The sequence below is a fragment of the Podarcis liolepis genome, assembly GCF_965112155.1.
Source record: "Podarcis liolepis genome assembly, chromosome: 2".
Lineage (NCBI taxonomy): Eukaryota > Metazoa > Chordata > Lepidosauria > Squamata > Lacertidae > Podarcis > Podarcis liolepis.
This window is the reverse complement of record NC_139555.1, coordinates 107,797,367-107,812,866: the sequence shown is the minus strand read 5'-3', so window position 1 is coordinate 107,812,866 and position 15,500 is coordinate 107,797,367. Positions and strand designations below refer to the sequence as shown.

General features: G+C 46.4%; 1 protein-coding gene across 13 annotated transcripts in view; it reads left to right on the top strand.

Annotated features, from left to right (window-relative positions):
- Positions 1-14,874, top strand: part of MGAT1 (alpha-1,3-mannosyl-glycoprotein 2-beta-N-acetylglucosaminyltransferase) — a 45,244-nt gene extending 30,370 nt beyond the window's left edge. For all 13 annotated transcript variants that reach the window (XM_083492896.1, XM_083492905.1, XM_083492903.1 and 10 more), the window contains one exon: positions 10,065-14,874. In XM_083492896.1, coding sequence (XP_083349022.1) covers positions 10,144-11,493 — 1,350 coding nt within the window. In that variant the 5' untranslated portion in view covers positions 10,065-10,143 and the 3' untranslated portion in view covers positions 11,494-14,874. The remainder of the gene's footprint in view (positions 1-10,064) is intronic.
- The last annotated feature ends 626 nt before the right edge of the window (positions 14,875-15,500 follow it).

Sequence of the window (15,500 nt, the reverse complement as noted above, 5' to 3'; positions counted from 1 at the left end):
CTAGCAGATTGGGTTGTGAACAGCACAGCTTGCTGTAAGTTGTAGAATAAGAGCTGGAACACTGACTAGTAAGTCTTGAGGTAAGTTCTAAGTATTGCTAGTTATTAAAGGTTAAGCCCACAACTGCATCCCATGGATGGTGAAGCCTTCTCTTCCCATCATCACTCTGTAGTTTGTTTGCACATGATGTGTCTCAGTGATCATTGGGAAATAAAAATGAGACTCCAGGCAGATAAAAGCCCATACCAGAAATGTCCATAGTTCTCATTCCACAGCTCCCTTTCTTTGCTTTCCACCATGCTGCCCTTGCTAGTACAATCAACATTCTAAAAAAGAAGAAGTAGTAACAGGGTTGGAATAAATCATGCAACTTAACTCAACAATTTGCATAATTCCTATTCTGGATGCAAGGTATTTGTCTGCATGTTACAGGCCTTGCACTTCTTTGTTGGGTGTACACGGTTGTCTGGCTTTGCAGGAATATGAGTGCTTCTTCTCCGTTAAGACCTTGACAGATACAGTTGGACTTTCTCCTCATTTATATCAGTGGCTTAGTGAACTTGGCTTTTGAGATCAGTGCGCTGCTGGGATAATCTGCTTTAAAGCTGACTTGATTCTCATATGCCTTGCAGATAAGGAAGGAGTGTGGTGCTGTGGCAAGAACACATTCTCTGCAAGCAGAAGATTGCATGTTCAGTCCCTGGCATCTCCAGGTTTGGCTCAGAAAGACCCCTCTCTACAACCCTGGAGAGCTGCTGCCAGTTGGTGTAGAGTGATTAGTATTAAGCTAGGCAGACCAATGGTCTGACCTGGTATAAGGCAGCTTTCTGTGTTCTGTCACAGAGGGATGTAGGAAGAAGATGAGCATGTGTGGTGGTGCTTGGGAATGCCATCCTGACAACTCTACCTTACTCAAGGCTCTTTCCTGACTTGCTCACTGCTGATTTAGGCAACCCTCTCTTGTTGTTTCTGGCATCCATGGGTGGAATGCAGAATATATGCAGTCTTCGGTTTTACGGAGCGCAAAGATGGAATTGCTCTCTCATCTCTCTGCTTTGCTGAATCAGAAATGTGTGGCTGCTTCTACTTCTGGCTCATTCTTAAGGTGGCTGCCCTTGCGAGAGCGTCAGGCCCTCTTCATTCTCAGGCCAGCAAGTTAATTCTGCCAGTGCCCATGTCACTGAAAACATTTAAGGGAATTTCTCTTCAGACTCTGTTGACACTGATGTTGTAATGTTTGAAGAACAATGCTGCTGCTGAAAGTTCTCTTTTGTATTGCCATATCCTTCCCCAACCCCCTTCTAAATTCCTGACTAATCTTTATTTTTGCAAGGCATATGGGAAAAACACAACTTCCTGTTCTAAACTGCCCTCAGTTTTGTTAGCAAGGCGAATACAGTTTCTCTGAAACAGTTAAAAGCAAACCTGTTCTTCTGCATGATGCTTAACTGGTCTGGCATTCAAGCACACAACTGTTTTCGGCCAGATTCACGAGGCCCTCTAAAGTTGTATCCAGAGCAGTTAATACCTGAGCAGACTTCTTGCAGAACATGCACTCTGGAATAGAATCCAGGCACTGGAGATTGTAATCCTCATGGCTGTGAAGAAATGCAAGTATCATGTATGTGACCAGTGCAAGGCTGGGAGTGAGTACAGTACCTTTTGAGTGCCCTAGTGAGGGTATTGTTGCTGGAGGGGGTCAGGGGTGTCTTCTGTGTTCTGCTTTTTCCTTTTTAGCAGTGTGTTCCTGTGGGATCAATCGTTGCAACTGGGTGGCCAGTGGTGGGAAGTAACTACCGTAGATTTCCTTCCTTGACTGTCCCACTTTAGTTTTAATAAAAAATTCCTTCCAGTAGCACCTAATAGAAATAGACTGGAAAGAGAAGCTGCTGAATTGCAACTCATTACCAAACTTAAAACCATGGAGAGACCTGGTTTGAACAAAGGCATTGGATTCTTATCTCATTATACATGACTAAGCCATTTCTCACCTTCTCACCCCTTGCCTTTTCCTGTAAGACCTATTGCAGTCGTTAAGAGTCGTCAACAGGCTCATCTCAGCTATCTGCCAATCTCCCATTCCCACCACCCTTCTGAGTAATACGCCTCCCCACCTTCTCACTATAAAGAAGGATCTGGCAACTTCTGTTTCAGTGTATCTGCACACGAAATGCACACGAAAGCTTATACCAAGAACTAACTTAGTTGGTCTTTAAGGTGCTACTGGAAGGAATTTTTTATTTTGACTATGGCAGACCAACACGGCTACCTATCTGTAACTGGAACCACTTTAGTTTTGTTTTTCTGCTTCATTTTTAAGATCCCCGTTCAAACTATATGCATGTTTGGTGCTGCTTCAGTTGAATAGTCAGGCATAGCATAGGGCGTCACCATTTGTCATGTGCATGTTGTGACAGAGATATGGCAGTGCTGGCTGGGCTTGTCAGGTGAGATAAGGAGATGTTGAGCAAATAGCAAACTTCTCTTTTTACTCTCTACTTCCTTTACTGGGGACTCTAATTGCCAAGTCAGCTTCTCTTTGCCTGTTCCTGTTAAATGCCAGATCAGTCTTAAAAGGAACAGCGGTAATTCAGCATTTGATCCTGGATAATGAAGCCACTCTGGCTTGGATCACAGAGCTGGTGGGATGAGGCAGCTGACCCTGCCACTGTCCTACTTTCTCCAGCCAGGTATTTGGTTTAGCATCAGTGTAGTGATGGTGGAAGCAGAGGAGGAACCTATAAAGATTCTATCACTCTCACCAGACACCTTGCAGAGGGTTTTATTTAGTACATTTATCTTGTATGGCAGGGACAGCCTGGGGGCTTGGTCGTCATTCCACCCATCATAGTGCCTGTCTCCCTGATTGACTGTGCAGATGTAATCTCAAATTTGGTGTTTAACCACCTCGAAGCGATTCATTCTTCTTTTCTAGTGCAGTCCAAAATAACTAGGAGGCCAGTGTATTTTGAGTTCTACACATTCTACCAGTCATAGATTCATTTTGGGTTTTGCATAGGCTATGAGAGCTGTTTCTGGTGTCTTAGCCATAAACCGTGAAGGTCAGTATCACAGGATTTACCGTATTTTTTGGTCTATAAGACTCACTCCCCCCCCCCAAAAAAAAGTAAAGGGAAATGTGTGTGCGTCTTACGGAGCGAATGCAGGCTGCACAGCTATCACAGAAGCCAGAACAGCAAGAGGGATTGCTGCTTTCACTGCGCAGCGATCCTTCTTGCTGTTCTGGCTTCTGAGATTCAGAATATTTTTTTCTTGTTTTCCTCCTCCAAAAACTAGGTGCGTCTTGTGGTCTGGTGCGTCGTATAGAGCGAAAAATACGGTAGTGTTTTCTGCAGGGGACCTGTTGAAATGGTCTGCCCCTAAGAGCAGTTGAATCTGTTGGCTTTCCATGCTACTCTTTGGGTTTTTCCAGCAGACCTTGCAAGCTCTCCTGTCAAATCGCTGGTCTGTTCCTAGCGTAAGGTATCAACATGGGTGGCTGACTATTGCTCCTTTAGTCCAGTGACTAAAATAAAGGCTACTTCTTAGTTTTTTGAGGAGCTGTAGGAGATTAAGCAGTTGGGATGGCAGCAAGAGTGCAAGTGGTAGACTATTCAAGGAAAATCTGACAAGGCTTATTCACACTTATCTTTTGCCCCATTCTTTCCAGGCACATATGTCCGCACTTAAAAGCTCCATGTACAAGCATTTTTTTAATTTTTTGTCCCGGAGCTTTCCTCATAAAAAGCCATAATTTAGCACTCAATCGAAGCTAGTATCAGTTCAGGTTTTCTGTGGGTTGCTATTTACTTCAATAAAGCTTTAAAGAGGGTTTTCATGGTGAAAGCTCTGGAGCAAAAAAGAGGGGGGGCGCTTGGACACAGAGCTTTAAAGTGTGACTTTGCCTGGAAAGAGCAGAAGAAAGGTAAGTGTGAATAAGCCTATTTGTCATGTTGTCCTTAGGAGCTACACCAAGTGGTTAGACTGCTGTTGCAATCTTTGCATGGAGACATCTGCAGCCCACTATCACCAATTTTGCCAAGCATGTTTGCACTTGAATCACTTGCCTCCATTCCGCTGCCACTTACTTTGGAGTCTGTTCATGAAATCACCTTAGCTTTAGTGAGTTGCTGCTATTTGGATGAATTTCTATTGATTTCAAATGAGGGCAACATTATAGGAGAGTATGGGGCACCAGTGGTTACTCAATCATTGCCCCTCCTTAAACCTTTGAAGGACCCTGATGACCTTAAGTACTTACTGGTTGTTTTCAGCATCTGTCACTCCAGGTTCTCTTAGGTGAAGCTATTCCCCTCCCCCTACATCCTTAGCAGTCTGATTTTAGCACCCACTGTTGCAGTAAAGGAAACGACCATGGTTACTCTGGATACACCATATTGTGGCAGTTTTGCTCTTATGTGGAGGGTAGAATTCAGAAGGCAGGGCTAGGGGATTGTTACTCCTGTGAGATTCCACAGGGATCAGTATCGTCTTCTGTTGTATTTGGTGCCACTGGCTGAAGCCATCTGGGTAGTGGTGTCATCGATAGGCAAACCACTGGTTACTTGTTCAGACCACCCAGTTTTCTCCAGAACACAGGCAAGAAACTGATGCTAAGCTGCTTCAATCTGTGGGTGGACTAGCCTGCTTCATGTATCTTGGATCTGATCCAGTAAAACCCTCTGTATTTCTCTGCAGTCTTCTTGGATAGTTAACATGTTGTGTCTGGGTCCCAAGGGCCACAGCTTCTGTGCTTTTCCTTTCTGCTGCCAAACGTTTGGAAGAAGGCAGTGACTATTGGAGGGGGGAGGAAAGGGAGGGAGAGATCTGTGTTGCTGGGTGTAGATCCACTGGAGCATCTGCCTTGCTTGTCTCTTTCAAATACTGGATCTGCTTTTTTAAAAAAATATTACCCATGAAAACTGTGGAACCTTTCCTTAAGATCATCATCCCATGTCCTCTGGCAGCTTCAATTCTTTATTGTACCTCCTGGGTGCTTGCTATCCTGACTGTGGTCTTTCTAACCCCTACCTGGACAAGAGGTGGTCATTTCAGGAATCTGACTGACTTAAACAGATGTTGAAGGAAACATCTTGAGAGCTCTGCTGAGCAGCACAGAGGGACATCAGACAAGCACCTAAATGTAACGTCTGCATGCCTTCCTTGATCTCAGGGATGCCAAACAATTGCCTCTCCTTTTTTTCTGTATGCCACACAAGCTGCAGGCCACCACAGGGCATTTTTATTTGTTTCAGGAGTTGAATATGGGCAAGCCAGTCAATATTGATTGTCATCTCCTGTAAGAAGCTGAGGTTCCCTCAGAGTAGTCTGGCTATTAACTGGGATTCCAGGGCCTCAGAATAGCCAGGTTTTGCACAAGCCTGGCTGCAAAATCCATATCCAACCCTGCAATGTTTAATGTATATGTCTGGTTCTCTTACTGTGAGTGAGGATTAAGAAGGTTGCCCATGCAGAGCTGCTAAGCAGCAGGGGCCAAAGGGAGTCAAGAAGATTAGAGGATTGAGGATTAGTGTTTATGGGGACAAGTGGTTATGGGGGTCAGCTGCAGAGTTGTGGGGGGTTAAATCAGAGGGGATTTGCAGGTCACTCACACCACAGACCCATAGCATGAAGTGTGAAGGTTTAGATGAAAGCCTATTGAACCATACTTGTATGCCTCTCACAAAGTCGCCATCTGCAACCACACAATCATGAAACCTACAGCTCCATAGGTAATATATTTTATCAACTTTGTTATGCTGTGTGGTTTTTGCCAGTATTTTTCGTTTTCCCATAACTAGGTTTATGGCTGCTGTTCCCTATCACATGACAAGTAAAATTATGAGCAGGGATGCTTTTAAGCCCTTGATAATTTACTGCTACGCACTCTTGAAGTTGATGCCACTGGAGACTTGACACGTAGAACAAACTAGCTTTACTTACTACTCTGAAACTCTTACTCCTGTAGCTGATCTCAAAACACTTCTTTCATATGCTTTCAGTTCGCTTTTCACATTACCTCTGCACACACCCACTCATGAAATGCGTTGTATTATTAGAATAATTTATTCATTTATATCCCCATCTTTCTACTCACCAAGGTAGTGCTTAAGATGACTACTGGCTGTATCCAAAATTCCTACTGTCATTGAGAGGGAGAGAGGCTGATCTGAACCTTGGTTGCTCACAGAGGAACTTGTGGATATACAGGAGGGATCTTGGTTAGGCAGGGCCTTGCTCTCTTTCTCATTCTGAATATGCTGGTTTCAATGACTAGGTTCATTGCTGGGTATGGCAGCACTGATTCATTGTGGAATAGTCAAGTACCAAGGTAGCCAACAAGGGTCCCTTCAAATGTTCTTGGATTTTAATCCCCACCAGCCCCAGTTGGCAATGGGAGTTGTAGTTCAACAACATCTGGAGGTCACCATTTTGGCTATCCTGAATCTAGCAGCACTCAGGCCCCTCCATATAGAACTGGGAACCCTTAAGGGGTGTGCATAAGTTGGTCATCTGCTTAGGACTCGGGTCCAGTGGAAAGTGTTTCACTTGGATCAGAGTTCAGATTGTAGCCTCCTTAAGGCTTTTGCAGTTGCAGCCTAGCAGGGAGTCTAAGCAGAATTCCAATGGACAGGGTGTGTGTGATTGCAGGGCTCCCTGTTCATTTGTCTCGCTATCCGAGACCCAAAGAAGCAAATGTGTGCATCATAATAGGGCCGCCTACCACAAAAGGAATCCTGATTGATAATCAGCCACTAATTAACTGATCAGCTGGTTGGTTAATAAAATAAATTTGCATGTTCTAGATTTCTCTCGAGCTTACATTTTTAATAAAGGCTGCCACTCACTGTTAGAAAACTGTCTCAAATATTTCCTCTTTCCTTTCTTACTGCGGTGGCAATACCTGCAGCCAAAGAAAGACAGACCTGGCTTTGATTCACCCTGGTCTGTAGCAAACTGCTGCTGGATACTCGAGTCATGGCTCTGCAGCGCTGGGTTGGGCTTTGTGCCAGTCCGTGCCGTGCTTGGGTAGTCTCCATTCAGTTTTGCGGTTTCCTCAAGAAGTTAATTGTGCTCTTTCTTTGCCCTGAAAGGAGAGCTGTCCCTGCTTTGTTCTCCCAAAAGATCGGATTCTGCTTTCCAAATAAATTATGCAAATGGAAGTGCTACAAAATTGTCTTGTGCGCAACAAGCTCATGTTACTTTCTTTGTTCTGAACTCAAGTCCTTGAGGTTTTCTGGAGGGAGAAGCGTGGTGAAAATGGACTGTGCTGAGCAAAGGAACATGGGGACTGAATGGAGAAGGGGCACGAGATTTCAAGGCCACGCCCCGAACACACACAGCGGGCCAGTCGGCACGTGTTGTGCAGCACAATTGCTCAGCAAAGTGAATTGTTCAGTCTAAGCAGGGGTAGAACTGATGTGCTCTTCCCCAGCATTTGGGATGTTGCCTAGTGGTGGGAAAGGAGATCCCCCCCCCCAAGCTTTTAATCTCCCTCTGCCAAAAAACTATTGTCAAAAAAAGTGTTTATGTTCACTTCTACTGGTTGGTGGAGATGAAAGGCTGGCTGGGGGTATAAAGAAGTGTGTTTCTCTTCTGCCCATGCCAAGCAGTGAATGGCAATATGCATTTTTGATTTTTTCACCGAATTGTTTCATGTGGACGCTGGAAAAATGTATAGCTTGACTCATCTTTTGTACGCAGCCTGTGGATAGCCTTGCCCTGAAACACAGCATGCAAGGACTTTAAAAATAAATGTCGGCCTTCAGCAAGGAATGAGGGGAGATGGGAAGGCCTGAATTCATTGTTTAAGCCTGTTGGTCAGCTTTGCCTTAGGGCAGAAGTGTGTGACTTGACCAAACTGGCCTGTGGGGAAGAGTGTGGGGCACATTTCCTATGAAGAATTGGCTGATTAGTGTTTTGCAGGCAAAAAAGTCGTCATCTGGTGTCATTGTGATGCCAGCACTACCCACCTGTCAAATTTGGCCCACCACAGGTGGGGGGAGATAAGCTGGCCAGATTCAGTTCCCCACCCCTGCATTAGATGCTAAGGCTGTCCTAACTCCAATCAGCAGGACTTAACTTTTGAGTAAGCATGACTAGAAATGTGCCTTAAGTTTCCAGGTCTCTTCTGGGTGGTACACAGAACGGGAAAAGAGTTTGTGTAGGGCACAAAACCAAGAAACCCTGGGTGGCAGCTGCTGCCGTTAGCCAATACTCCTGCTTTGAAAATACACAGAGATTTTTCCACCCCACCCTGGTCTGTTAAACACATTTTAATTCAGAAAAGAATGGAACTGGAAGGTGTTTATAGGGCAGATGTTGGGATCGCTTCCAGTCTCCTGCAGAGATTCTTCTACCCAATTGGGGACAAGACTGTAGCAAAAAGCAATGACTGTCCCAAAGCTGCTACATTGAGCATTTGCATTCTTTGTGGTTTCCCCGCTATAAATTCAGATACTTTGCTCAGATCCTCCAAGTGTCTCTATTTTCCAAGGATGTCCCAGATTTAGAGAAGCCATCCCAGTTTCTGATTTGATCCCGGAATGTCCCGCTTTTCCTTAGGATGTCCCTATTTTCATTGGAGAAATGTTAGAGGGTATGACTTTGCCCTGTTTTAAAGTTTTCTTATTTTCAAGAATGCTGCACTGTAGACCAGCTACTGTAATTGCAGGCATGCAAATACCCATTTACGTGATTGCCTGTGGTAGAATCATCATCTCCAAATGTCCAGACAGGGAACTTAACAAAAGTCTTTCTTAATCTACAAAATGACTGACATAGTTTTTTTTTTAAAAAGTATGTGGGCTTGTAACGTTTTCTGGACTTGCTGGTACAGCTGCTTTGACTACAGTGAGCAGTATAATCTCTGTGCTGGGCAGGACCATGCCCTCAGCTGACTCCTTTTCTCTGCAAAACGATGGTTCTCAGTGATTGGTCACAGGAGCCCTATTGGACTTTATCAAATAGATATTTATGGGGCAATTAGTGCCAGTCCAAGCAAGCTAGATTGTGTAGGCCTTTGATTTGACGTGACCATGTTTTCTTGCCACAATGACTCTGACATTGTGTTTATTTTCTTGCAACAGTTCTGTATTTCAAGTAGCCCAAACATTCAGGCATGCATGCCTGTTGCTTTCGCTTAGCATAACTGTTTTGCTTCCATTGCCCTTCTCTAATACTGCTAAAATGAATGGTGAGGCCTACATGGAGCAAGGGAGCAAGGTGGAGTGGACTTCAGAGTAAAAGTGATGCTGAAGGTAGATGATGAATCGAGACTGAATATACCTCTGATGTTTCTCTTGTTGAAATATCCGGAAAGCACTGAGAGCGCAGGCCCATTAAATCTCTCCTACCTACTGCAGAATTGCACCTTCCATTCAGAGATCTGTGTTAAACATTGCATGTATCATCTTTTTAATAGTCTGGGTTGGTAGGGGGCAAGCAGTGATGTGGGGTAAAAAATAATGAATAGATGCCAACTGCAAATGCAGTATTATGCAAGCTTGGCAGTTTTCATAGTTGTAATTGTTGTTTTTCAAGTAATTATCTCTGGCAAGGAGATAGTCAGCATATCACGCACAAGCCTTTGGATTGCTAAAATGGATTAGTGTGTCAACAGTTTTCAGCACCTCTGTTTTTTTGCTTAAATTTGAACAGTATAAGGAAATTGCATGCTATTAACTGTAAGTCTCTCACAGTAATTCTTCCCCCACCCCCATTTAAACCACATTAATTTAATAAATGATGATGATGATGATGATAAAGGAAGGCTTTGATTTTCATCCCCTCAAATATATCAGGTCAAACTTTTGTGGTGTGTTGGGAATTTTTTTTATAAAAAAAACACTTTTGTTTACTAAATGCAAGCAAAATAAACGTGATAAATTAGTACATTCTCTAAGGTATCAGAACTTGCCTCCAAGCAAATTATCCTAATTTGCGTAGGATTTTAGTGTTTGGAAAACCCACATCACTGAGGGCAAGGAAGGAGGAGAAAAACCGATGGAACATGTTGTGGCCTCCCCTAACACCCTTTTATTTCCCCCCTACTTGTTGTGCAGGTCCATGGTGGTATTGTGACGCCCATCGGAGGGGAAAGCGAGCACGAGAAGACAGGGTGGGGGCCTGCGCCTGTGAAGGATGCTGAAGAAAAGCAACCTGGTTCTCTGGGGCGTGGTGCTTTTTGTGGCCTGGAACGCCCTGATCCTCTTCTTCCTGTGGACTCGGCCTCAGTCCTCCTCTGACCACAGCCGCCTCACGGAAGAGGTCATCCGACTGGCCCAGGACGCAGAGGTGGAGCTGGAGCGCCAGAAGGACCTCCTGCATCAGATCTACCGCTACAGCGCTCTCTGGAACAGGAGGAAGGCTGCTGAAGCCAAAAGGCTCCACCTCTCGGTGGCGTCCTCCGCCCCGCCTTCGACAGCCGCCCCCTTGCCCCGTCGCAGCCAAATCTCTCCAGACGCCGTCTTGCCAGTGCTGGTGATTGCCTGCGACCGCAGCACGGTCCGCCGTTGCCTCGACAAGCTGCTGCATTACCGCCCCTCCAAGGAGCGCTTCCCCATCATCGTGAGCCAGGACTGCGGACACGAGGAGACCGCCAGGGTCATCGCCTCCTATGGAGACGCCATCATGCACATCAAGCAGCCCAACCTGAGCGACATCCCTGTGCCCACCGACCACCGCAAGTTCCAAGGCTACTACAAGATCGCCCGGCACTATCGCTGGGCCCTGAGCCAGGTTTTCCGGAACTTCAAGTACCAGGCGGCCATTGTGGTGGAAGATGACCTGGAAGTCGCTCCAGACTTCTTTGAATACTTCCAGGCCGCTTTCCCGCTCCTGCTAGCCGACCCCACCCTTTGGTGTCTCTCCGCCTGGAACGACAACGGCAAGGAGCAGATGGTGGACGCCAACCACCCGGAGCTCCTCTACCGTACGGATTTTTTTCCCGGGCTGGGCTGGCTTCTGCTGTCCGACCTGTGGGACGAGCTGGAGCCCAAGTGGCCCAAGGCCTTCTGGGATGATTGGATGCGACACCCTGAGCAACGGCAGGGCCGTTCGTGCGTCAGGCCCGAAGTGTCGCGCACCATGACGTTTGGCCGCAAGGGCGTGAGCCACGGTCAGTTCTTTGACCAGTACCTGAAGTTCATCAAGCTCAACGACCGCTTCGTGCCTTTCACCCAGATGGACCTCTCTTACCTCAAGAAGGATGAGTACGAGCGCTCATTCCTAGCCCAGGTCTACGGGGCCCCTGAGCTACGGGTGGAGGAGCTGCAGGGTAACCAGCGCCGGGAGCTGGGCACTGTCCGAGTGCAGTACACCACTCGCGACTCCTTCAAGGCCTTCGCCAAGGCCTTAGGGGTCATGGACGACCTCAAGTCCGGAGTGCCCCGTGCCGGCTACCAGGGCATCGTCAGTTTCCTCTTCAGAGGCCGCCGCGTTTACTTAGCACCTCCTTCGGACTGGACAGGCTACGATCCTAGCTGGAGTTAGCAGCTGACGACCCTTAAGCATGTTGGACCCTGTTGTCAAAGGGGTGCTTGGAGTTGGGAGTGGGGGGCGGGGACAAAACTCTGTATTTTTCTTTTCCTGCGTGGCATTCGAGTGCATTCCAGGGATGAGGGTGGTTTTGTGCACTTAAAATTATGGGGTAGGAGGGGCGGGGTTGCGGGGGTTGTTCCGATGCCCCAAAGAGGGGGTGAGGTGGAGCATTCTGAGTGCTCTCTCCGTTCTACCCTCCAGTGCCTATTCTCCTTTTTTTTTTTTCTTTTTTTTTTGACGTGGTGGTCTGTTCACTCATTAGATCCTTGGTGGCTTCTCCAAGCCGGTGTGTTTTTGAGGTTAAAGCCCATGCTAAACCAAAGCAGCAACCCTTCGAGGTTTCCCCAGCTTCGTGGAGCTCACGGAGGCCTGCGCAGCTTGCGGCCCAGCAAGCCAGGTGCAGCTCCGCAGGCACACAACATGGCTTGATAACTTCCCTGTTCCACGTATGCAGGCAAGCAAGAAAATTCCTGGCCTCCTGGTAGGTCGCTTTGCCTAGCTGGTGTGTTGCATTCCACCTGATGGGTCGCAGTTTGGGCAGGCCTGAGCAACAGGGAGGAAATGAGGGCCTTTTCTCCCCTCTTGACTGCCTGTTCCTTTCTCATTTGGACATAGTTGAATGCTAGCATTGCAAACAGGAAACTCCTTTGGACGTTCAGTGAGTCCCTTAGAACGACCACTTTTATTGACCATATTGGCCATTTTTACTTGGGTCTCCTGAATAACTCATTCTTGAACTGTGTTCGATGGGAGGTAAGGTGCGTGCGCTGATAAAGGCGATGTGAGGATTGCGCAGGTGAGGCGAGTGTCTAAATCTCCAGTTGTTTTTACCTGGGTAGTAAGGAAACGGTGGCATGGGGGGAGATGTGGTTGGTTGCCAAAGGAGGTTCTTGTCAGCTGGTCCTTACTGTAAGCTGTGGCGACTGAAATCCTGATGGGCTGGACCATTTCAGGTGGCAGGTGGGGGATTAAATTTGAAAACTCACCCACATGAAATTCCCCTTATATGTGCAAGGCTAGCATGTCCAGGAGAAGGTCTTGGGCTAGCTTTTTCCGTGACGTGTGTGAAGGAGCATTCGAACCCCCACTTAGTCAGAAATAGTACCGTCTTGAGCACCTATTTGCTCTCAGTTATGTTTTGTAGCCACCATTATATAATAGCTACATGACATTTAAAGGGAGGTTGGTTTAATTATGGCGTGATGCCACGTTCTCTTCCCAGGTTGAGTGAGGAAACTTGTCCCCAATGGCTGCCTTAATTCGCCTTGGGTTTTGGGGGGAGGGGCGGTCCCTAAATTCAGCCCCACCACAGAGGTGGCTTATCCCTCAGTAGCATTTCTTTCAACTGGTTGTCATATTAGCACTGATCCACCACCAGGTCTGTGGGAGCAACGGGGCAGAGGTAGAATCCCCGAGTCAGCACAGCACACCATGGGATGAGCCCAGCCTTATTCAGCAGTGCAGAAGCTTCTTTCCCCATTCTTGCCTCTAGAAGGCGCTGCTGAGCTGCTCCAGGGCCACTAGATAAAGTAAGCATGGAGAAGGAGCTTCGGACCTCATATGGCCAAAATTCAGACCACACCAAAGGGTAGTATTTTGTTTGTTTCTTTGGATGCTGTATTACTTTTTGTCTTTTTTTATAAAAAAAAACCTATTCAAACTCTCCATGGTGAATGAAGAAAGAAATACGGAGTTGTATTCAACATAGCACTAAGGAGATGGTTCTGCCAGTGCAACTATTTCTTCTGGTCCAACAGAATGATCTCCCCTGCCCTCCTCCATCCCTGTGTGCTGTTGTGGGTTCTCCTAACCCTCTGGAGCAGATACGGAAAGGGCGTGGGGAGGAGAGGGGAGAAAGTCCTATTGCGCTAGCTGGGATCCTTCTGCTGGCTTCCACTGGTTCCACAATTTAGTTGAATACGGCCCCTTGTCTCTGTTTTGGAATTCCACTTCAGTAAGGAATTTCTCTCCTGCGGCCAAGTTCAGCAAAATGGGTGTGGGAGCCCTTCCTTCCGCATCTCTTGTTTTCCTAGCTGGTGCAGATGGAAGAACAGGAGATGATGCCTCGGGGGAATGATCTTGTTGCATCTATTTAATTATGTTTCGTTAGTACTTCCTTGAAAAAGCAGTATTGCTACTGGGATCGTGAGAGAAAGACGTCTCTTCCATTGAAAACCCTGATCATGAGATTATTATTTTGTTTTTCAAAGGGTGATCCATCTTGGGTTTCTCTCAGAGAAGGAACCTCTGTGAGGGGATACATATTGATGAGGTTTTGGGGAAAATATTCCGTTCGAAAGGGTGTTCATTTATGAATGGGAGATTCTCCATTGAAGGCAGAGGCCTTCTCTTCTCCCCTTGAATGGGTACCTGTGGAAACTCACTGACAAGACCATAGGAGGGTGAAAGAGAGCATGCGGTGATGGTGAGTTGCACTCTCAGTAGGTCCTACACCCTTCTTTGAAATTTGCTTGAATTGGGGGTGGCAGGGAGACATCAAGATGAAAATGAGTAGCTCCAGGACTCTCTTTAGTTTGGGGTTCACATTCCTAGACACAAACTGATCTCCAATGAAGGGAAGGAAGCACCTTGAAAGATGACCTCTTTGACCAGTGAAAGGCAGTTAGTGAGGTTGGGGTTGGGGGAAGGAGGAGCACATTCTGTCCCTATGCTTCCCCTTTCTGTCTTTAGGGGCACAAGCAAAGGCCCCTGAATTAGAATGGGAAGGAGAGAACTGGTGAAGCTATCTCCATCCTCCCCCTTTTACTGCAATTGCTCACGTTGCCTGAGTATCTACCCTTCTTCCTCCTGTCCAGGCAGGAGTTGGTATTATCACCCACTTGTAGAATTCTGAAGTGGATGGGACACTGTTTTTAGGGAATTGACTCCACCTTTAACGCCAATGCAAGGGCCTGACATTCATCTATGGCCTGAACTCTTTCTTGTGGCATGTGGTCCGTGTTTTGTGTGAACGTCCTAGCTCACAGTGCTACTACCTCCCTTTCCATTCCCAGAGAGAGTGTTTCAGGTGAAGGGACTTGAGATCAGCTGAGATGGTGTTGGCCCCGGAAGAACGTTTTGGGTCAGTTGGGGAGAATCCGCCAGCATCTTCAGTTCCCTCCTTCTCTCCCAAGCTCCCTTTCCGCTCCTGGAACGGTCCGTTTTGAAATTCCAGCTGAAAGTAAAAGCTTGTGAAATTTTGGGGTGGTTGAACTCTTTAAGGTGTTTGCTAGAGAGATGCTGTTTTTAATGTCCAAATTTCAATTGGTGAAATGTTTGAAGATGCAAAAACTTATTTTCCACAGCAAAATAAAAGCCGGTCCTTTTCGAACAGCTCCTGTCTTTTGTGTCTTTGATCTTGCAGAATCGCTCGGTGTCAATTCTTCAGCGTTTCACGAGAGCCTGTAACAAAGGTCTGGCGGGGAGCAGGCAGGGAATGAGCATTGCCTTATTGGTTCAGACCAAAGATTCATCTAGTTCATTGTTCTGTCCCAAAGTGGCTGGCTAGTTGCTCCTGGACAGTTCAGAAGCGGGATGCAATAGTGATTTATTACACCTGCCCTCTTGTTCATTGGCAGCATAATGGGTCCAGAGGCAGCATACATCTTAACCTGACAGCTCCATTATACTTTGAATATGGAGCTTACATACCTAGTTAACATAGCTAACAAGAGCCATTGGCTAACCTATTCTCCATCCTCCTATTGAGTAAATGCGCCTCAGGTGGAAGAGGCATCTGTATAATTGGCACTGACGTTTGAAATGTGATGTAACATGAATAAAACCTGCAGCTTTCTCACTCATGTGGCTACATGTTGAGGTTAGCTATGTGGATAGCTCCTTTCTCATATACTTTTTTCACTGGAAATCTATTTAAGAAAAGACAAACATGCACAAGGGGACAATGAAACAAAAGAAGAATTGCTATCTACAGTCACAGTAAATATAGATCTGTTCGT